The sequence below is a fragment of the Psittacula echo genome (genome assembly GCF_963264785.1).
Source record: "Psittacula echo genome assembly, chromosome: 4".
Taxonomy (NCBI): Eukaryota; Metazoa; Chordata; class Aves; order Psittaciformes; family Psittacidae; genus Psittacula; species Psittacula echo.
Window position 1 is genome coordinate 205603 of NC_137738.1, and position 18408 is coordinate 224010.

Sequence of the window (18408 nt, forward strand, 5' to 3'; positions counted from 1 at the left end):
TCTGCCCTCAAAGCCAGGCTAGCAGCCCACCCACTGAGCAACAGAGCACATGGGGAAGCTGACACTGCTCAAGGAATCAGCTTTTACATCTATCATCTGACTCAAGGAGTACAAAGGCTATCTTTGAAGGTGCCATGTAACCTGCATGAGTAATTGCTAGACACGATTTTGAGAACATGGAGATCTACATCTGTTTTTGTGAGTCTGATGCCATTAGTAACTTTTCTCATCACTTGGATTTTCAGCATTTCCATCACTTCCATACAGCCCCCATGCTCATGGGGGTCTTTTCTTTAGAAGAGACCACAGGTATGCCTGATCTAGTTAGTTAACAAGATGTGTAGTCGCCTCTCCTTAACAAAATGCAGTGTATATATTAAATGTATCATGTAGATAAGTAAGAAAACCAAAAATCTCTGTAGTTCTCTGTAAGAAGCCAGAGCCCACAGTTAAGGTCTACGCTGGCATTTTCTTTCACAGAGTGACGATAACCACAGAGCTTCAGAGATCTCAGCTGCTTTTCTAACATACCATTCACATCCTCAATAGCAGGTAAACAGCTTTTCAAGATCTGCTGGCAGAGACGACGAGGCGCAGATTGTACAAGCACTTTCCCACCCCTACTGAGAATGGCATATGATTCTGCTTATAAAACACAAATTATTTATCCCCTACAGTATCTCCTTCCAGAAGGGCTGAATGCTGTTTGATTTTTTTTGCAGGAAGGAAAGAAGGGAGGGGGGGGAAGAGAGACCAGGATTTGTATATCCTGTTCTCGAGTAAACTTAACGAAGATACATTAAAGCTCTACGTGCAGGATTTTAAAATGAGAAGAATGTTATCCAAGATAATGTCTGCTCAATGCCGGCGTGGTAAGAAAGCTGTTCTGTTTATAGACCTGACGAGACAAGCAGGAAGAGGAGCTCATTCACTTCGATGGTCTGTGTAAGACTTAAAAAAATCACTTGTTTTCCATCTTAAGGTATGCTAGAGATTGCTCTTCCGGGGTTTATACATTATTTCCTTGATGCACCTACAGAGGTCTTAAGATTCTAATTAACAGGAACTAGACATACGACTGAGATATGAACATATGTGTATCACTTCTAATTATTAAAACCTTTTATTCTGATGCTGGTGGGGGAAAACAAATCAACCAACCAAACCAGTGTAAGAATAAACATCACATTGTATTAACTAGTCAAATCTTTAAGATGTATGCCATTTTCATCATCCTCTTTGTAGACAACACATTCAAAAACAGTCTTTATTATAGGATCAAGACAAATAGTTCACTTCATACATGTTGAATGTTCAGTATTCTTATCCTGGCTTTGCTTCCCTCTTAGGAAGAAAAAAAACTAAACAGAAATAAAAAAAGGATATAAGAAAAAGGGGAAGAGCATTATGAAAATATATGAAGCTGGTCATCCTTTGGAGGCAAACATAAATATAAAAGCTGTCCAAATATCAAAGCCCTCTCTCTTGTATGATGCTTGGCAACTGAGTCCTTGGCCCCTTGAGGCCCTGCTGAGAATAATAGCTTAAGGATTCTGCTCCTGACAGCAGCATCCGTCAAAGGATCTGGCCTCTGTCACACAGCAAAGGGCCACGGTACCGTGTAGCATGAGGTTACAGGTCACTGACCCTGCCAACACTAACAATTTCTGTGCTGGTTTAAGCCAAAAGAAGGCTGCACTTTTAATACAGGGAACTGAAACATGACTCTCTTCAGCATTGTGTAGCACTGTCACAATCCTCCACAGAAACAAGAGCAGACAAATCAAAGTTAAAGCCTATCGCTTGGCATATAAAAAAAAGGAAGTCTGCTAAGTTAGTTGTGCTGGTTTTGATAAATGCTTGACCTGTTGTACAAGTAGAAAACACACACGCATTCCCATAACCTCTGGATGTATGTGTAACAGTGCTCTGTGCTCAGCCCAGCACTATGCAACCTGCACCAACAAGACACCTTATGTACTATGATAAATCTGCAAACAAGTTCTGGATTCAGCCAGTGGGTGACAGCCAAGACGAACTACTTGGCTCCTCAAAGTCTTTTAGGAATTTAGTAATGTAGAACAGGCTTCTACCAGAAAATAAAACACCCTCAAACTTGTTTTGCTTATGGGAATGATATATTCTACCTTAGTACAAAAACACTTCTCTGCAAGGGTTCTTGCAGAAGCACTTGTTTTGCACATCAAAATCAGAACCAAAGCGGGATCATACTACAAACCTGCCTTGCTCAGATAAGGTTACAAACAGCAGCTGAAGTGAAAACCAACATATCGATCAAACAAATCACACTGCCACGCAGCCCAGCCATTCCAGGCACTCACTCCGATACTCCATGTGGTGCAGGACACGTCAAACCCAGCACATGCTTTGAGCCCGCATCCTGTTATTTGTGCAAGTTACATGTAACACAAGTAATCTGCAGACAAACCGCAGAAGTACCTTACAGATTAATCCGATCTGCTGCTTCTACCCTTCCCATAATACCTCACACCACATATACACACTCAGCACTGCATGAATCAGCTCCGGTAGGGAGCACTACATTCATTCTCACATAGCGCTCTGCCCAGGCTTAGCTCTATCTCTATCACCATGTGTGACATTACATGAGTATTACCAAGAACAACTCTTGCAGACTTCATTCTACAGCATGCTATAGACATTCAAGAATTACAGCTGGCAAGCTTTAAATCATGAGGCCTGATCCCTGATTCACACATTTAACTGCCTCTGCATGACAGGAGAAAAGTCCTAAATTCATGGTGAGTTTACATCATTCGTATTTGTCAATTCCCTAAAGTTCTGATTCAATCAGGCTATCGATGAAGCCTTTGAAGGTGTAAAATGCATCTCTAATTCAAGCTTTACAGCCAGAGATAACCCAGCAATGTTTTTGTAGTCTAAAATTTATGCTTCAGCTGCACAGTGTGGGTCCACTGGGGAGATCCTGGGAAGAGACACTTCAAATTACAAGCCAAGGAAAAAAAAAGTAGAAACATCTGAGATTATGGAATCCAGGAGCGTGAAACATCCTATTTATCTTCATGAGACAAAAGCACCTGCTCAACAGAATCAATTTAAATGTTACCGGTATTTTAGAAGTCATCAAGGAAACAGTGTAGGATCACTGACCTGCACAATTGACAAACATGGAGGAGGCAAGAAAGTTTGCAGCCAAGAGATGAGTTACATGTTTTCCACAAACCAGAAGAAACCCAGGACAAGAAGTACAGTAATACTGATGCACGTATTTAAACTTGACCATGGGGAAATGAATCCCAAGGAACATATGGAAATGGGGAACAAACTGCTTCGGCAGCTTTCTGTGAGTGCTGCCTCCTTCCAAAAACTCAAGTGTGAAGAATTTATACTGTGAGCAGACCTCAAGAAAATGCCACAACTTGTAGCCCACGGAGTCCCTCCATGCTCCACATACTAGATAAACCATAGAATCACAGAACAGTTAGGGTTGGAAAGGCCTTTAAAATCATCTACTTCCTGTCTCCCTACCATGGGCAGGGACAGCATACACTAAACCATGTTACCGAAGACTCCATCCAAGCTGGCCTTCAACACTGTCACAGATGGAGCATTCACCACTTCCTTCAGTCAGTAATTAAGTAATAAAAATAGAAGATGCATTTCAGAGGTCTATTAAACAGTAAATCTACGTATGGCTGTCCAAAATGACAGATTTATTCTGAAGAGGTCAGAAGATAAAGCTCACGGTTACTAGCTAGTTTGTAATTCATGCAAACGATGCATGTTACACACACTAAAGAAAGGACAGTATTTTGACATGTGCAAACCCCCACATACCCAAACACAGATCACACATACTCAGGTGGAAAAAACAATGTATTTATGTAAGTTTTCCACCAGAGCTAAAAAATCCTAAAAGCCTGAGCTTAGTTGGAAATCCATTCACTCCATTAAGAGAAAATCATTAGCATTCACAATCTAACAAGACAGTCTGCACCACGGAAGAGTCTGAACAGCCACAGTAGTTAATGATTCCACAAGATACTCAAGAGCTGACAGTAAAGTTGTTAATGAGACAATGTACACCACAGTTAACTACCAACTCTAAAATGTCATTCACAAAAAAAGGAGCTTCACTGTCAGAAGCAAAAAAGCTCCTCATTACTGCTGCTATAGGGCTTTTACACTTCGGGGGGGGTCACAAGTATACAGCTCTTGCACAAAAATCAAACGAACAAAACACATAAATTATGAGACTACCCAAAGCGCCCTTGAAAAGAGTAACTGGGAGCCTTGAGACACGCTCCTCCTTGCTGACAAGGATGTCATTCCAGACAAGACTGGCTCTATTTCACTACGTTCTGAATTCTTCCTCCCCTCTCCAAACAAATGCTAAGTTAAGGATTTCTGTCGGGGAAATGAAGGAAAACTTCACGTTCCCTTGTCTCCGGAGATCAAAAAGGTCAGGTCTTCCTCACACAACAAACACCCTATTCCTCAAACCTAATTTCCAGTGAAAGCGACAGTCACACTGATACAGAAATACCTTCACACAGAAGCTACTCTGCCCCAGTTAAAGAATCAGTTATCTGTATCATCCTTAAATGACCCTCCTGGGGTGTGTCCCACCCACATCACAGACTTCAGCATCCCCAGAAGCAACACAACATACCTGAATTTGCTAGTGCTTACTTTGCATGTCTCCATTAGTTGACTGTAAACAAGCATAACATGCAAAATTCCCGTCTGGAGCAAATGAGCTACTGCAACTCATCCCCCTAAACCTTCCTGGTTTACTGATCTTGCTGTCTCTGTTCACCACCCCATCTTCAAAGCAAACCCAAGATGCGCTGCTCGCAGACACAGACTTCTGAAAGATGTGTATTTTCCTCAAAGAAAAGAGGGCAAATACATGAGGTCAAAAAAGAATTTTCTCCTAATTCTTGGGTACTCACTGAAGGGAGGTGTGGGCAGACACAGATGTCAGAGCCAGAGACGCTAAGCTGCAAACAAATACTAGTTTATACTTACAGAAGCCTTGAGATTAAGGCAGTAGGATCTCACTGAACTGGTTACACAAGTCTGCTCACCCACTCCTCGGGCATATCTAGCAGCCAAGCCTTCTTCCTTATAAATGCTCCAAGAGATTCTCCTGTCTCTGATTCTCAACTCTGCCTTCCACTCCTTCACTCTTCTCCCTCCTAACATCCAGAAAAATGGCATCCTTTATCCCAGGGTAACATCAACAGATCTGTTTTCTTAACAGCAAGCAGGAAAGAGGCCTCACCAAGTGCAATTAAAAACCAAACTGTAACCTAACACTAAGTTCTGTGGCAAAGTCACTTACACACTACTGTAAGACATACAAACCAATTGACCTCATGAGCTCTAAAGACCTGATTTTTTTCCCCCCATATGACCATAAATAAGCCTAAAAGGTGCTGTTTCTCTTTTATTTGTATTGAGGCAAATGCAATACAATGATCTTCTTTTCATTCGAAGGACCACCTGCTAACCAGGTTAAACTCCTTAAACTCAATTCCTTTAAAAGAGTAACTAAGAACTCACTATGCCTCTGAGTAGCATTTCCTATAGGATGGATGGCAAACTCTTCCAGCACTACCAGTAAAGCGAATAAACTGGAAGTTGTATGTAGGATACAACAATCTAAGCAAGTATCTACCCTATTAAAACAACACAAAAAGTATTAACTATTTCAATATTTAAAGTGATGAAGGTGGAGATCATACACAAGGGACGAATTAACATTTCTCTCACATTCCTTTGATCAGAGGTGTTTCTAATTAAATCCAGGCTGTGGAGACAACAGGCATTCAAGAGAACTAATGAGACCCAAAAGAAGCCAATTTAAGGTTTCAAATAAAATCTCCATTTCTTATGCTAAGAAATTGTATGATTTGAATCAAGTAACAGGAGAAGACTCTCATCTTAAAGTGATATTTCAGAAAAGGGTCTCTGATCAAAGAAACATTACATCTTCTCTGGATACCAGCTTTTTAGTTTGATGTACAAGAAGCACTATGAAGAAAAAGAACCACTATGATGGAAAAAACAAAGTTTTTGGTTGTATCATCATCTGACTGGGCAAAAATAACCCAGTAGTACTAGCTTAAAAATGTTCTGAATTATACGGAGTGAAATATATGACTAAGAACACTGAACACCACGAAGCGTTTTCTTGTGTGACCTCGCTTGGAGCAGTGTGTGCAGTTCTGGTGTGAGCCTAAGAAGGACATGGAGCTGTTGGAGCAAGTCCAGAGGAGGCCACCAGAATGATCAGGGGCTGGAGCACCTCCCATATGAGGACAGGCTGAGAACATTGGGGCTGTTCAGCCTGGAGAAGAGAAGCTGTGGGGAGACCTCAGAGCAGCTTCCAGTGTCTGAAGGGGGCTACAAGGATGCTGGAGAGGGACTCTTCATCAGGGACTGTAGTGACAGGACAAGGGGACAAGGGGTGATGGGTTCAAACTGAAACAGGGCAAGTTCAGGTTAGATCTAAGGCAGAAGCTCTTCCCTGTGAGGGTGCTGAGGCGCTGGCCCAGGGTGCCCAGAGAAGCTGTGGCTGCCCCATCCCTGGCAGTGCTCAAGGCCAGGTTGGACACAGGGGCTTGGAGCAAGCTGCTCTAGTGGAAGGTGTCCCTGCCCGTGGCAGGGGTTGGAGCTGGGTGATCTTTAGGTACTTTCCAACCCAAACTATTCTATGATTCTATGATTTTACTCAAGTTCTTTACTGAACCCCCAAGGTCTTCACAGACACCATTTTTTTTTCCTTACAGACTGAATGTTTAAGTTCTCTATTGCTGGTTTAGTTCTATGTACACTGCAGAAAAATACTGAAAAAAAGAAGTTAAGTTCTATTCCTCTGCCCAATGAAGAGCACAGGAAAATCTCTTGTGGTTTTGCTGGAATTACTAACAATACCACTATGCAACAGCAACCAGGTATTAAAAAGCCTGATGACATATGAAGGGAATTCACATTTCACTTCTGTGTATTTTGGGGAATATTAATGAGTAATCTGCCTTACTATTAAATACAATGAACAATATTCCTCAAGTTAACATCATTTTCTTGTCATCTTCTAAGCTAGCTGCTAACCTGCTGCTCTACTGAACTAAAACGCTTCGCAAAAATCAGATTAACAGCTCCATTCACTTGGATGCATCTGGAGTTTTTGGCAATTATTGTGATCCTGATGCAGATTGACAGTATGCAAAACAATCGGGGGGTTGGGCTTTGTTTTTCACAAACACAAAGTATCTTTACTTAAAGTAATGAAGAGCTCAGCAGCAGCACAATTACTGTGTAAGATCCAACCACTTCCAGGACTGCTGGACCTTGCTATTAATACCCAAAATAAACTATCAGGTTTTATGTGAAAGGCACTTTGAGATCTTTTAACCAGAGCTACGAAAACGTACCAGCCTACTAAATCATGGAATCATAAAATAGTTCGGGTTGGAAAGGACCTTAAGATCATTCAGTTCCAACCCCCTACCACGGGCAGGAGCACCTTGCACTATGTATTTGCCACCAACCTCAGTCAGAACTACAAGCATTACTTTAAAGAGAAACAAACGAAAGAATAAAGAGACTACTTCATTTCTTTCTGATCATAATACATCAATGGCAGCCCAAGGTCAGAACTGATTCCAGCTCAACAGGAATCACTGGATCACTAGCAAGACTCTTTCTTTTCTTCCTAGAAATCTCTCATGTTCAAAAAAGCCGTAGCAGAAAACACCATTTTGCAAAGCAATGTGACATGGAACACGACTGCTCAAGAGCCAAAAGCTAAGTAAAACCCTACAACTAGCTCAACCACAAGAAGCAAAGCCAGTCAGTGATCTCTACAAAGAGCAACAGAGACTGAAAAAAGGAGACTTTGACTACAGCTCCTGTAACCTACAAAGAAATCTGTTTTCCCTCTGATCTTTCGGTCACTGAAACCAACATGCCTCAGAGTTATTTTTGAATTGACTCCTGTCTCATTCACAAGAGCATCGGTTTTGTGGATGAGAAAAAATACATCATGCGTGGGCTTTAACACCAGCACAACTCCAGGCGTTTAGTCAGGAGCTCGGCACCCCTAAAGTCAATGCAAACCCTTTTAATAAATCAGAAGACAACGGCCTCTGATAACAGGAATTCCTTTCTATATCTTCCCCAGGTGGCTGACTAGGCAAAAGCTGTTGGAGGAGTTGCAATAAGAGAATGACTTCATAGTATTACACGATAGCGCATGACCAGATGAAGACTTTCAAATGTGAAGTACTGTAAAAACCAGCATCATGCACTCAGGCCATCCTACTCAGCTTCAAGAAAGTAAAAAGTAATAGTGGATAAAGCTATTACAAAAGAAGGAAGTACAGAAGTTGAATCCATCGCTGTAAGCAAACCCAGCGCTGGTCCAGAGCTAGTACAGTCCCCAGCTAGCAAAAAGTATTTGTATCAACTCCACTTTAGCTAAAGGATCATCTGAATTGTAAAGATCCAGCCGCAGCTGGCAATTTCTCATTCAATCACACCATTCGGGTAGAAAATATCTCTGTACCTCGTGTTTGCTTCACCCATTTTAATGAGCTGTGTGGTTTTGTCTCATCTCTCCAAGTTCATCTGCTTACGTACTTCAGTCATAATGGCAATAGTTCTTGTACTGCCTTCTCTTCATCTCTTCTTCTTTTCCCCACAAAGTAAGCCTCACCACTGCAAGAAGAAAGGTATTGCCCTTCACAGAGACCCTATGGTAACAGCTACAACCTAAGAGCTGGTGGGTGTTAACACTCCAGCGGAGCTCCTCTACTCAGTCCAGGAGGCTGTGGAAGACCAAGAAGCTGACCTTGGCCAGTATTTTGGTTTTGCTTTCAAGTTGGCCTTATCATAAACTCCATTTCATAGTAACAAGAGAAAAAAACGCTAGCAATATAAAATGCCGTTAGAAAAGATTAACAGATCTTACACTGAGAGAGACTCCTCTAGACACATACACTGGAGAAATCAGCGCCTGAACTACAATGTCTATTCCATAAAAAACTTGTATCTTTTAGCATTTCTTTTCTAACACCAGGTGTCCTGAAGCATCAACACATTCAGCTATAGAAAACATCCCCAAAACATTCAGTTCATAAATATACAAATATTTTGTTTACATACCTCATATTTTTAAACAGAACACTGTGATATTCCAGAATCAAAACATTTAAATTGATCTGACATTTAACTGCATCTGCTGTATGAGCTGGAGGAAGATCTAGGCAAGCAATGTTTCACTACGTGCTGTCCCCTGCAACGTGCATCTTGTGAGGTAACTTAGCTGATGCCAGAGTCTGCTCAGAAAGAAAACATCATGTACAAACAAAAAGTCCACAGGGAAACCTAATCCATGAGAACACCCAGTTAGAAGACTTACTACCTGTGAGACAGAGGGATTCTAGAGATGCTTGTTCAACCACCTAGATATTACATGTCTATTTTCTCACTAGAAACCAGCAAGAGAATCTCCACAGAGAAAATGTGATGAAGATTCCATGGTACTTCTATTGACACCAACAAACCCCCACAGTGGAAGTGCAACAGCGCGTCAACAAGCCCTTGACATCAAAGTGCTGAGAAAATGGCAATCTAAAACTCATAAAGGAAACAGAAGACTCTTACCCACTTCTCCAACTCAAATGATGCCCACAGAACCAAAACACCCTTCTAAAAAAACAAGCCAACCAAGAAAATCTACACGATTCATGTTTTACAAATCAAATTGGGAAAAAAGAGAAATGTATTTCCAGTAAAACCGTTACCTCTTTTCATCCTTCTCTGCCCCCTCCGTTAGAAAAGAAAAAGAAGCAAACAAGAAGTGCTAGAATGCTTACTGAAGCCCACTGCAAGTTCTATGTTTCTACACATTTCAGATGGAAGAACTCAAACAACTATATTGATTGTAGGGGCAGGCTACTGTAAAATAGGTCACCAGTACCTAGGAAGTAACCCAACCTTATCAGGAAAGCACTGAAATAATTCATTCCCCTAGAACATAAGCAAGATGTATCATTTTTCTTTAAGAAACAAGCTAGTACTTCACACTATGCACTCGAATCACCTCTACTTCTGTAAGACCAAGGAAAGAATAAAACAAAAGTCAAAAGCTGGCTGGTTCTTTTCACTAACAGTACTTGTATCTTTTCACTAACAGAAACCTGACATGCAACGAATTGTAAGGTATTTTTTAAGCTCTATTTACCCCATAGTGTATCTGTACACAGAAGATGGCATTAGACAATGTCTTTGAAGATACTTCATTCCAATAAATTAGAGAACAGCGCTTTATAATCACTTATTCACATATTAATGTTAAAAACTCCAGGGTCATTTACAACCAAAATGTTATTTAACAACAAACTACAAGAAATTTGCTAGACACTGACACACTTAACAGTGTATTTACCAACATGAGTGCAATAGTTTGCAAATAACTATCTTCTCAAACATTTCCAGGTTTTAGGTCTGGTTTTGTGTTCAGAATCGTATTTTTAATTACAAAGTTATGGAAAAAATATGGTATTTCAGTTGTAGACCTAACGACAGCTACCAAGACAAGTTAACTTCATGATGAAAATGAGACTTTCTTCCCCTATTACCACTTGCTGCTCTTCTGAAAGAAACCAAACCTTATGATACTTACTACTATTTTACTTATTAATACCTACGTTTAGCACAAATGCACAGAACTATTTTACATTCTCCAGTGATTTTCAGTCTGTGATGCAACATTCCATTATTTACAGTAAGCGCTACATATTTATGTCTAATGCAAAAAAGTCAAATCAAATCCTCACAAATGCTTTTAAGCTTAAATCAACTTGCAGCCAGATTTAGTCTTGACATAAAATATAGCTGTATCTTCCAGATAAAAAGTATTTCTCTTTTCAAATGGAGACTTTCAATCACTTCAATACAGCTTATAACTTAAGTCCTGGAAGCAACTACTAGGAGCAGAGCTATTATCAGGTAATGCTAAGCATCTAACTGGGTATTAATTAATGCCCAATACAAATATGTTTTCCACATGCCAAAGAAATGCAATTTTAAGTAGCCACAGAAACTGAACAGGCAGCGACAGAAAAAATGCCCTGCACAATCTACTTACTAGCATGCTTATCTGCAAGCATTATAAGGCTGTTGGAGATATCTCTTCGCCTGTAAAAGCACACCACTTTTGCTTCCACGTTTCCATTGGCAGTCTACAAAAGAAAGATAAGTCAGAATGTATTTCTGATCAGATGAGGAACAGAAATTAAATGCTCTCTGCTTGCCATCTCCCCTCATGTTAGCAGCTCTCACATGACCAGTCAGGCTGAAATCAACAGAATTACTCAAATAAGAAGAACTTCCTGACACCAGTATCAACTCAGATCAGACAACAGAATTCACAGAATCACAGAATGGTTTGAGTTGGATGGAACCTTAAAGCTCATCCAGTTTCAACCTCCTCCCATGGGCAGGGACACCTTCTACTAGACCAGGTTGCTCCAAGCCCCATACAACCTGGTATCAATTATAATTACTTTGTCCTAAGAATGTATATATTATTCAGCTGGTTAAAGATGCAATGCCAGTATCATGTTAACATGAGAACCCTTCAGAAATATTAGAAGCTCATGAACATTTCCTCGCAACCCAGCCTTAGACAGAAATGCATATTTCAAAGTACTGGTTTGGGGTTTTTTTTCAGAATATAACATGGATTGTCTGAAAATTCATTGCAGCTCTAAGATAAAAAAGCAATTCAGTTCACAGCTGTTTTCCTGACTCATTATAGGGATCATGCCCTTCAGCCTGATAATGTAAAGAAACTATTAATATTTGAAGAACTGTTCCCTCTTTCTTGTGATGAGAAGTACAAAACCAGTTCATCACCTTGAATTACTTATTTAAAACTAAAGATGAGTTTTACTATTAAACCACTATAACATGTTACTCAGTTTGGCACTGAGTAATATCATCTCTTAATTTTCTTACACAAAATCACCACCGACAAAAAAAGCATCTGATCTCTAGGTAAAATAACCAAAGCATTTCATGGCTCGTTTGCTCAGTGCCTTTAATATGTAATTCACTACAGACTATATCCTCAAACCTCTCTCTTAAAAAATAAGAAGTAACAAAAAATCACTGTATGACTCTGCTCTACCATTCACAAGCAAGATTCAGTTTTTCCACAATGCAATGCAGTTTGAAGATAATAAACAACCCATTCAGAACATGACTGGAATCACTTCAATTACAGTTCATAAATACTCTTCTCCAATCAAAGTCCAAACTGATTTGCCATGCACAAATTCAATGGCTGTTGTGTTGGAGAGCACTAGTAGGTAAAGTGGTTGATGTCTGCTATGGAGCAGTGTTACGTTCTATTAAAAAGAAGAAAACCATTCTGCAAGTCACCAATTCCATAATCTACTTTCTAACCACAGGGATCATTGTTTCCATCATGACAGGCATTCTGATCATTGACTTCTGACATAACATGTTGGGAAGTTTTAGTACTGGTTGATGGATGATTTAAAGTATGCTATGCTAAAAAATCCCACACCAGTCTTAGTAGTAAAACAAAGAAAAAGGCTCACACTTTCCCCAAAGTGACACTGTGAAAATCCTCCATTCTTTACAAAATACACACAGCTAAAGTCAGATAGTACAGTCTCTATTCACAAGCCCATCCTTCATTCACAGTTGCCAATAATCAGAGCAATGAGCAGCCACAGGAGTCACATATTCTGGTACCTGATCACTGCAAAGTCTCACTGATACCCACTAGCTCTTTCCAGATACATCCAAAAGCAGATGCATTCTGCATTTGCTATCATTCCAGATGGATTCACAAACAGAGCATTAAACTCATTCATTTCCTCAAGCACTTGTAGGATTTGTTTGGAAATTTCTACAGCAGAGTACCCCTGTCCACCCGGAATGATCAACTGGCTGCTGCCTAACATAACAGCACAGAAGGACTGGGTATCACATAGCAAGATCTCAGTGACTGAAACACAAAATACACCAAAAAACCCAAACAAACAAAACCCAAACCCAACCAACCCCCTACTCCTCCCCCCTCCCGCCAAAATAGAAACCTTATGGGAAGGAAATCACTGTCAGTGTTTGAAAGTGCACAGTCTGGCAAAGGTTAAGCAAGAATCTCAGCTATTTGTGTACCTTGTTCAGCTCTTCAATTCTCCTGATGAGATATGGGTTGCTGGAAGAGTTTTCAAAATACACATAATCTGCAATGAAAAAAAGGAAAGATATTGAAGTACCAACCAAGAACATGTAATATCATATCACTGTTAGTGCAGAAAACGTTCTTCTAAACATAGAAGGCATTAAAAAGGTGAGATTTCTTAGTGAATGTTAAGACAATGAAATATTTCTGTACTGCAAATTAACATCATTTGTTCCTAAAGTCCAGTTATAACTGTGCTACACGTGCTTTAACAATCGTGCTGAAATCAAGTTAAATGCCTCATGGTGGAGCCTACACTTGCATTCAGCAACCCACACACTTCATACCTGATATAAACCCAGTGCTTTCTCACTATTGATTAGGGAAGATTTGGGAACTGAGCACCTTACAGTGAGTTTTTGTATTACAGAGATGAGTATTTTTGTAAAACATGCTGCCTAGCAGTTATTATCAGATGCTGTGGTAGTGGAGTTGTCCTAACGAGTAATACATGTTTAATGATACTTGCTTTTGCTGTCATCTCTGTTCAGTAACAAGCAAACGATACTAAGCAGTAATAGTCATGGGTTTGCCAGGTTCTTCCAATCAGACAATCACTAACATACAAATATTTTCATACAGTATACGGACGTTTACTTACACGCTGAAAGCTGCTCCCACGTAACAAAGAGTTCACAGGGAGCACATCTCCTTCAACAGCTTCCCAAAACTTGTATTCCTCAAACGCTAATCACACTTTACATGAGACACCTGGCTTCTGCACCATGCACCTTGGAATCTCTGTTTACAAAAGTCGGGTGGGGGGGACCACAATGATGTGCAAGACCGTTCCACAATGTTTTGACACTACATTATCGTGAAACAGCACCTGATGTAGCTCAGTTAGCACTAAAAGACAGTGCGTGATCTCTGGATGTGTGCTTATTAAGATTACAACAAACTAACTGAGAATCTATGACTTAAGAAGCAAACCCTACCCAGATTTCAACAGCACTGCTCAGCGAAGGATTACCTCCCTGAGTCAAGGCTGCCAGGATTACAATTTAAATGCCCTAGTGAAGGAGTATGCTGATGGGCGATTTGTGGATGTGTGTCAGCGCTCCCTGAAACAGAAGCAGATTCAAACTAACTCCCATCACCCCTCATTTCCCTGCACCTTCCCTCTCGCCTCAGGCTGCTGAGGAGAGTGCAGGAGCAAACAAGCCATGTTTGAGCACCAAGCACTGCTGAGAACCTCACCGGAGCGCTGCACCTGAGCCGCAAAGCTAGAACACGGCCGTGCCCGCTCCGTACAGGGAGGGCACGGGCAAGTTACCAGCCGCTGTTCCGACAGGCTGCGGATGGGAAGGGAAACTGACCCGTTTACTGCAGCCCGACTGCCAAGCACCCGTCCGGGATCGCGCCGCTGGGCAGGGCAGCTCGCAGCGATCCCTGGCTCCACTGCCAGGCTTATTATTAACCAAAACCCAGCCGCTGAGCGGAGGGAGCGGCGTGGAGCACCTGACAGCCCCCGGCTGCCCACGCCACGCCGCACGGGCCCGGCAGGCCGCAGAACAGCAGGGCCGGGCCGAGGCGGGCCCCGTCGGGCCGCCCCTCGCTCGCCCCGCGGGCAGCCCAGCCCGCCGCAGTGCGCCGGCTCGGCGGAGCCAGGGGCCGCTCGCCGGGGAAGGAGACGAGGGGCGCAGGGAGACCGTGCTCGGCCCGCGCCGCTGCGAAGGGGCAGGAAGCCGGCGGCACCGCTCCCCCCTTCCCTGCGGAGGGCGGCGCTGCCCTTCTCCTCCTCGGCGGCGGGGGCCGGCCTCCCACCCAGCGCACAGGGCTGGCGGGGGAGGAACCTGAGTCCTCCTCCCCGCGGAGAGCCCGCCGGCCCCTTCGCCGGGAGCAGCCACCGCGTCCCGGTGCCCTCGCGGCTCCGGCCAACCCGCTCGGGGCCATGGCGATGAGCCGCGGCGGGAGCAGGGGACCGGTACGCCTCTGTACGCCCCGGCGCTGCGCGCAGGGCCCGCGGCTCAGCGAGGCCCCCTTGCCCAGGCCCAGGCCCCGTCCCTGCTGCCGGGCGCCGGATCCCCCCACGCCGAGCGGGCGCCGCTGCGTCCCCACATACCTCCCACTCGGTACATGTTGGCCGCCATGTCTGCGCTCTGCGCTGCCGCCGCCCTCCTCCTCCTTCTCCTCCACCCGCCTGTGCCGGGCCAGGCAAGGAAGGAGCGGCTCCTGCTGCCCCCCGCCCCGCGCCACCCTTCCCCGCCCGGGCGCAGGACGCAGCGCCGCGCCTCCCGGGGCCGCCGCCTCGGCCGTTTGCGGAGCCGCCCGGCGGAGAACGGGTTAAACAACCGCCCCCCGCCGCCTCCTTTCCTCCCCCCGCGCACTGGCCCCGGGGCGGGTCGCAGGCCGAGGCCGGCGGTTCGGCCGCAGGTGGGGCGGCCCGAGGGGGGTGTGCGGGGCTTGCGAGGCTCCCCCGGCCCGGCTCGGCTCCCGGGGCGGGGCTGTCCGCCGCTTTGTCCGCACGCTCGGGGCTCCGCGCTGCCCGGCAAGAGCGGTCCCCGCCGCGGTTTGGGTTGATGCTCGCTGTTCCCCCGGCGCCGCTTTGTCCGCCGCAGCCGAGGGATCCCTGCCCCTCGGAAACTCTGAGTAACAGCGCGGAGAAAGTTTCCGACGCCGGCGGTGAGCGGCACCTGTTGGCCAAGAGTCCTTTGTTCGGCCTCGGCCACCCGGCCCCGCCGCCGGCATGCGGGCACCTCGGCCTTGGCTGGCTCGCACCGGGCGGCCGAGAGCAGGTACCGCGGAACAGAGAGAAGCGGCAGCTGGCCTCGGAGCGTTGAAGGACTTGCTTAGAAACCCTGCGGGGAGAGGGATATGCTGCGAAAACATCGATATTGATGTGAAGCGAAGCCGTTTCCCCGTGTCCATACAAAGTTCACGCCTTCACCAGCGAATCATACACTTTACAAGCAAATCCATCCCGCTGGGGAATGCTTCCTGGCTTTTTAATAGTTTTCTTGCCAGGAAGGCGATTATTTAATCTTCAGTGTCCTGGATTTTCACGTATTACCAAATGAACATCTCACTCCATCCCAAGCTGGAGGGAAACACGTTTGTTATAAGGAGGATGAGCTTCCCTGGTGTTTCAGATGAATGCATGCTCTTTCCCCTTTTAAGTGAATCTGGCACTATTAGATTCTACTAAAGAGTCTACTTTCAGGGCAGTAGAATCTACTTAATAAAGATACTACTTTCAGGGCACTTTTAATTTCCTGTGTGACTGCTTTGTGTCACACAGGCAACTGAGTACTGAATTACTGAAATACGCGAAGTGGGCATATGACACAGTGATTCAGTCTTCTTTAATAGACAGCAACACATTCCTGCACTCAAAGGAAAAAGGGGATAGCTTCCTCTGTCTCCCAACAAGAACATCTGTGGGAGCTGAGAAACTCCCTGGGAAGCGGCAGCTCCATCCAGCTGGTTACTTCTAGAGACACAGTAACACTACCTTAGCAGAGACCTAAATACAGATATCTAGAACTTAGAGTGCTGGTTTGACTCTTGTGGTTTACTGCTTGTTTAACGAAACAGGTTAAACTTTAAAGGCTAAAGTCAATTGAAATAGTTGGTTTGTCACAGTCATTAGCAATTAAACAAAATGCCTCCCAGCTGTTTTCCTGCACTGCCACATTAGAGGGGTTTCCCCCACCCTTTGAAACTTGCAATGCCCACCAGTTTTCTCACCAATGAAAGTTACACTGACCCAGCAAAGAGTGGATTTCAACAGAAACAGACCCTCACTGCCTTCAGCTAAAGGCAGGGCCTAGGGAAAAGCAAGGCAGCTCCTGAAGGTACAGTATTGGCCTCTCAAAACAGTGCCAGAGCAGCCGGAAACCCCATGGGTCCCAGCCAGCCCATTCACATCAACCACTGAAAATAGCAAGAAAAAAAAACCCCTTTATTTACAACTGCCTGACTAAGGCATGCATCACAGACCAGATTACACTTTATTTGTCTTTATATACCTTAGTACTGCATCATCGGGCCTCATTAATCACACTAAGCAGTTGATAAAACCACAGGCAGCACAACCTGGTACTGTTTGGGGTTATGCTGCTGTATTTGCACAGTTTAAAGTCCCTGCTGGAAGCTGAGGGAGGCAGTGGGCACAGCTAGCTGGCTCAGGTACAGGGCTGCAGTACATTTTACTTTGGTGCAGCATATAACAAAAGCCTGGATGCAGTTTATTTTCTGTGCTATCTCAGTGCACAGCATGGGGGAAAGTGTTATGTAAACACCTTCATTTTTCTAGATTAAATACAACAGAAAACGCTTGTTTCAACCACAACATTGTTGAGAAAAACATCAGGCAGGAGCTTTTTCTTAACCTGGTAGCTGAACTGCATCCAGCTACAGACTGAGATTACTTGTGTTGTTCTATAGGAACCACATTCCTGGCACGACTTAAAGCTGTAAAACAGATCATTCCTGTTAGGGACACAGATTACTCGAGAACTTTTGTTGTTGTGCCATCCCAAGCAGCCCATCTTTCCTGCTCATATTGCTCCAAAAAAGAGCTAAAGACAAACGAATAGAGTGTAAAGAATAATTTAAACACAGAGCAGTTCCCTGGTCCAAGCTCACCAACTGCAATGATGAAATAAGTATTTTTCATTGGGGATAATACAAAGAGTTTCACTTTTCCTCCATTCAAGGCTTCTCATCTGTGGAATTTGTCACACAATGGGAATCTGCTGTCAGAGAATCTGATTCCTGGGTTTTCATTTTTAATTCCCTATAGCTCTTCAGAGACTGAAAGCTGTGTTCAGCCAGTGGCAAACTCTGGCTGTTCTCATTAGCTCAGAGGGTTTAGGACAAATCCTCAAGGATTCCTGCATCAGACACAAAACCTCCTCACCATCAGTGCTCTTTTCCCACTATTGCAGAGCCCAGATGAAAGCTTCAGAAAGCTCCAACAAACCTGTCACCCAGCAAACGGCAGAAGAAGAGAACTCCCCTTGTAGCTCTTGTGCAACATCCTGCTTCGTGTCCAGAAAACTTAATTTCAGAGGTTCCAGCCCACAAAAGCCTGAATCTAACCAATACCCACTCCCCTCCCCCCCCCCAAAAAAAGCCAAACAAATACAGATTTGCTTACCAAAGGC

The 18408-nt window shown here is 43.9% G+C and overlaps 1 protein-coding gene across 1 annotated transcript in view; it reads right to left on the bottom strand.

Annotated features, from left to right (window-relative positions):
• The window catches only part of MTA3 (metastasis associated 1 family member 3), a gene marked incomplete at both ends in the record, with an annotated part of 125407 nt that extends 110017 nt beyond the window's left edge, over positions 1 to 15390 (bottom strand). Inside the window, 3 exons of the mRNA XM_080616891.1 lie at positions 11165 to 11258; positions 13231 to 13298; positions 15363 to 15390. Of these exons, the coding sequence (XP_080473017.1) occupies positions 11165 to 11258; positions 13231 to 13298; positions 15363 to 15390 (190 nt within the window). The remainder of the gene's footprint in view (positions 1 to 11164; positions 11259 to 13230; positions 13299 to 15362) is intronic.
• Between the last annotated feature and the right edge of the window lie 3018 nt (positions 15391 to 18408).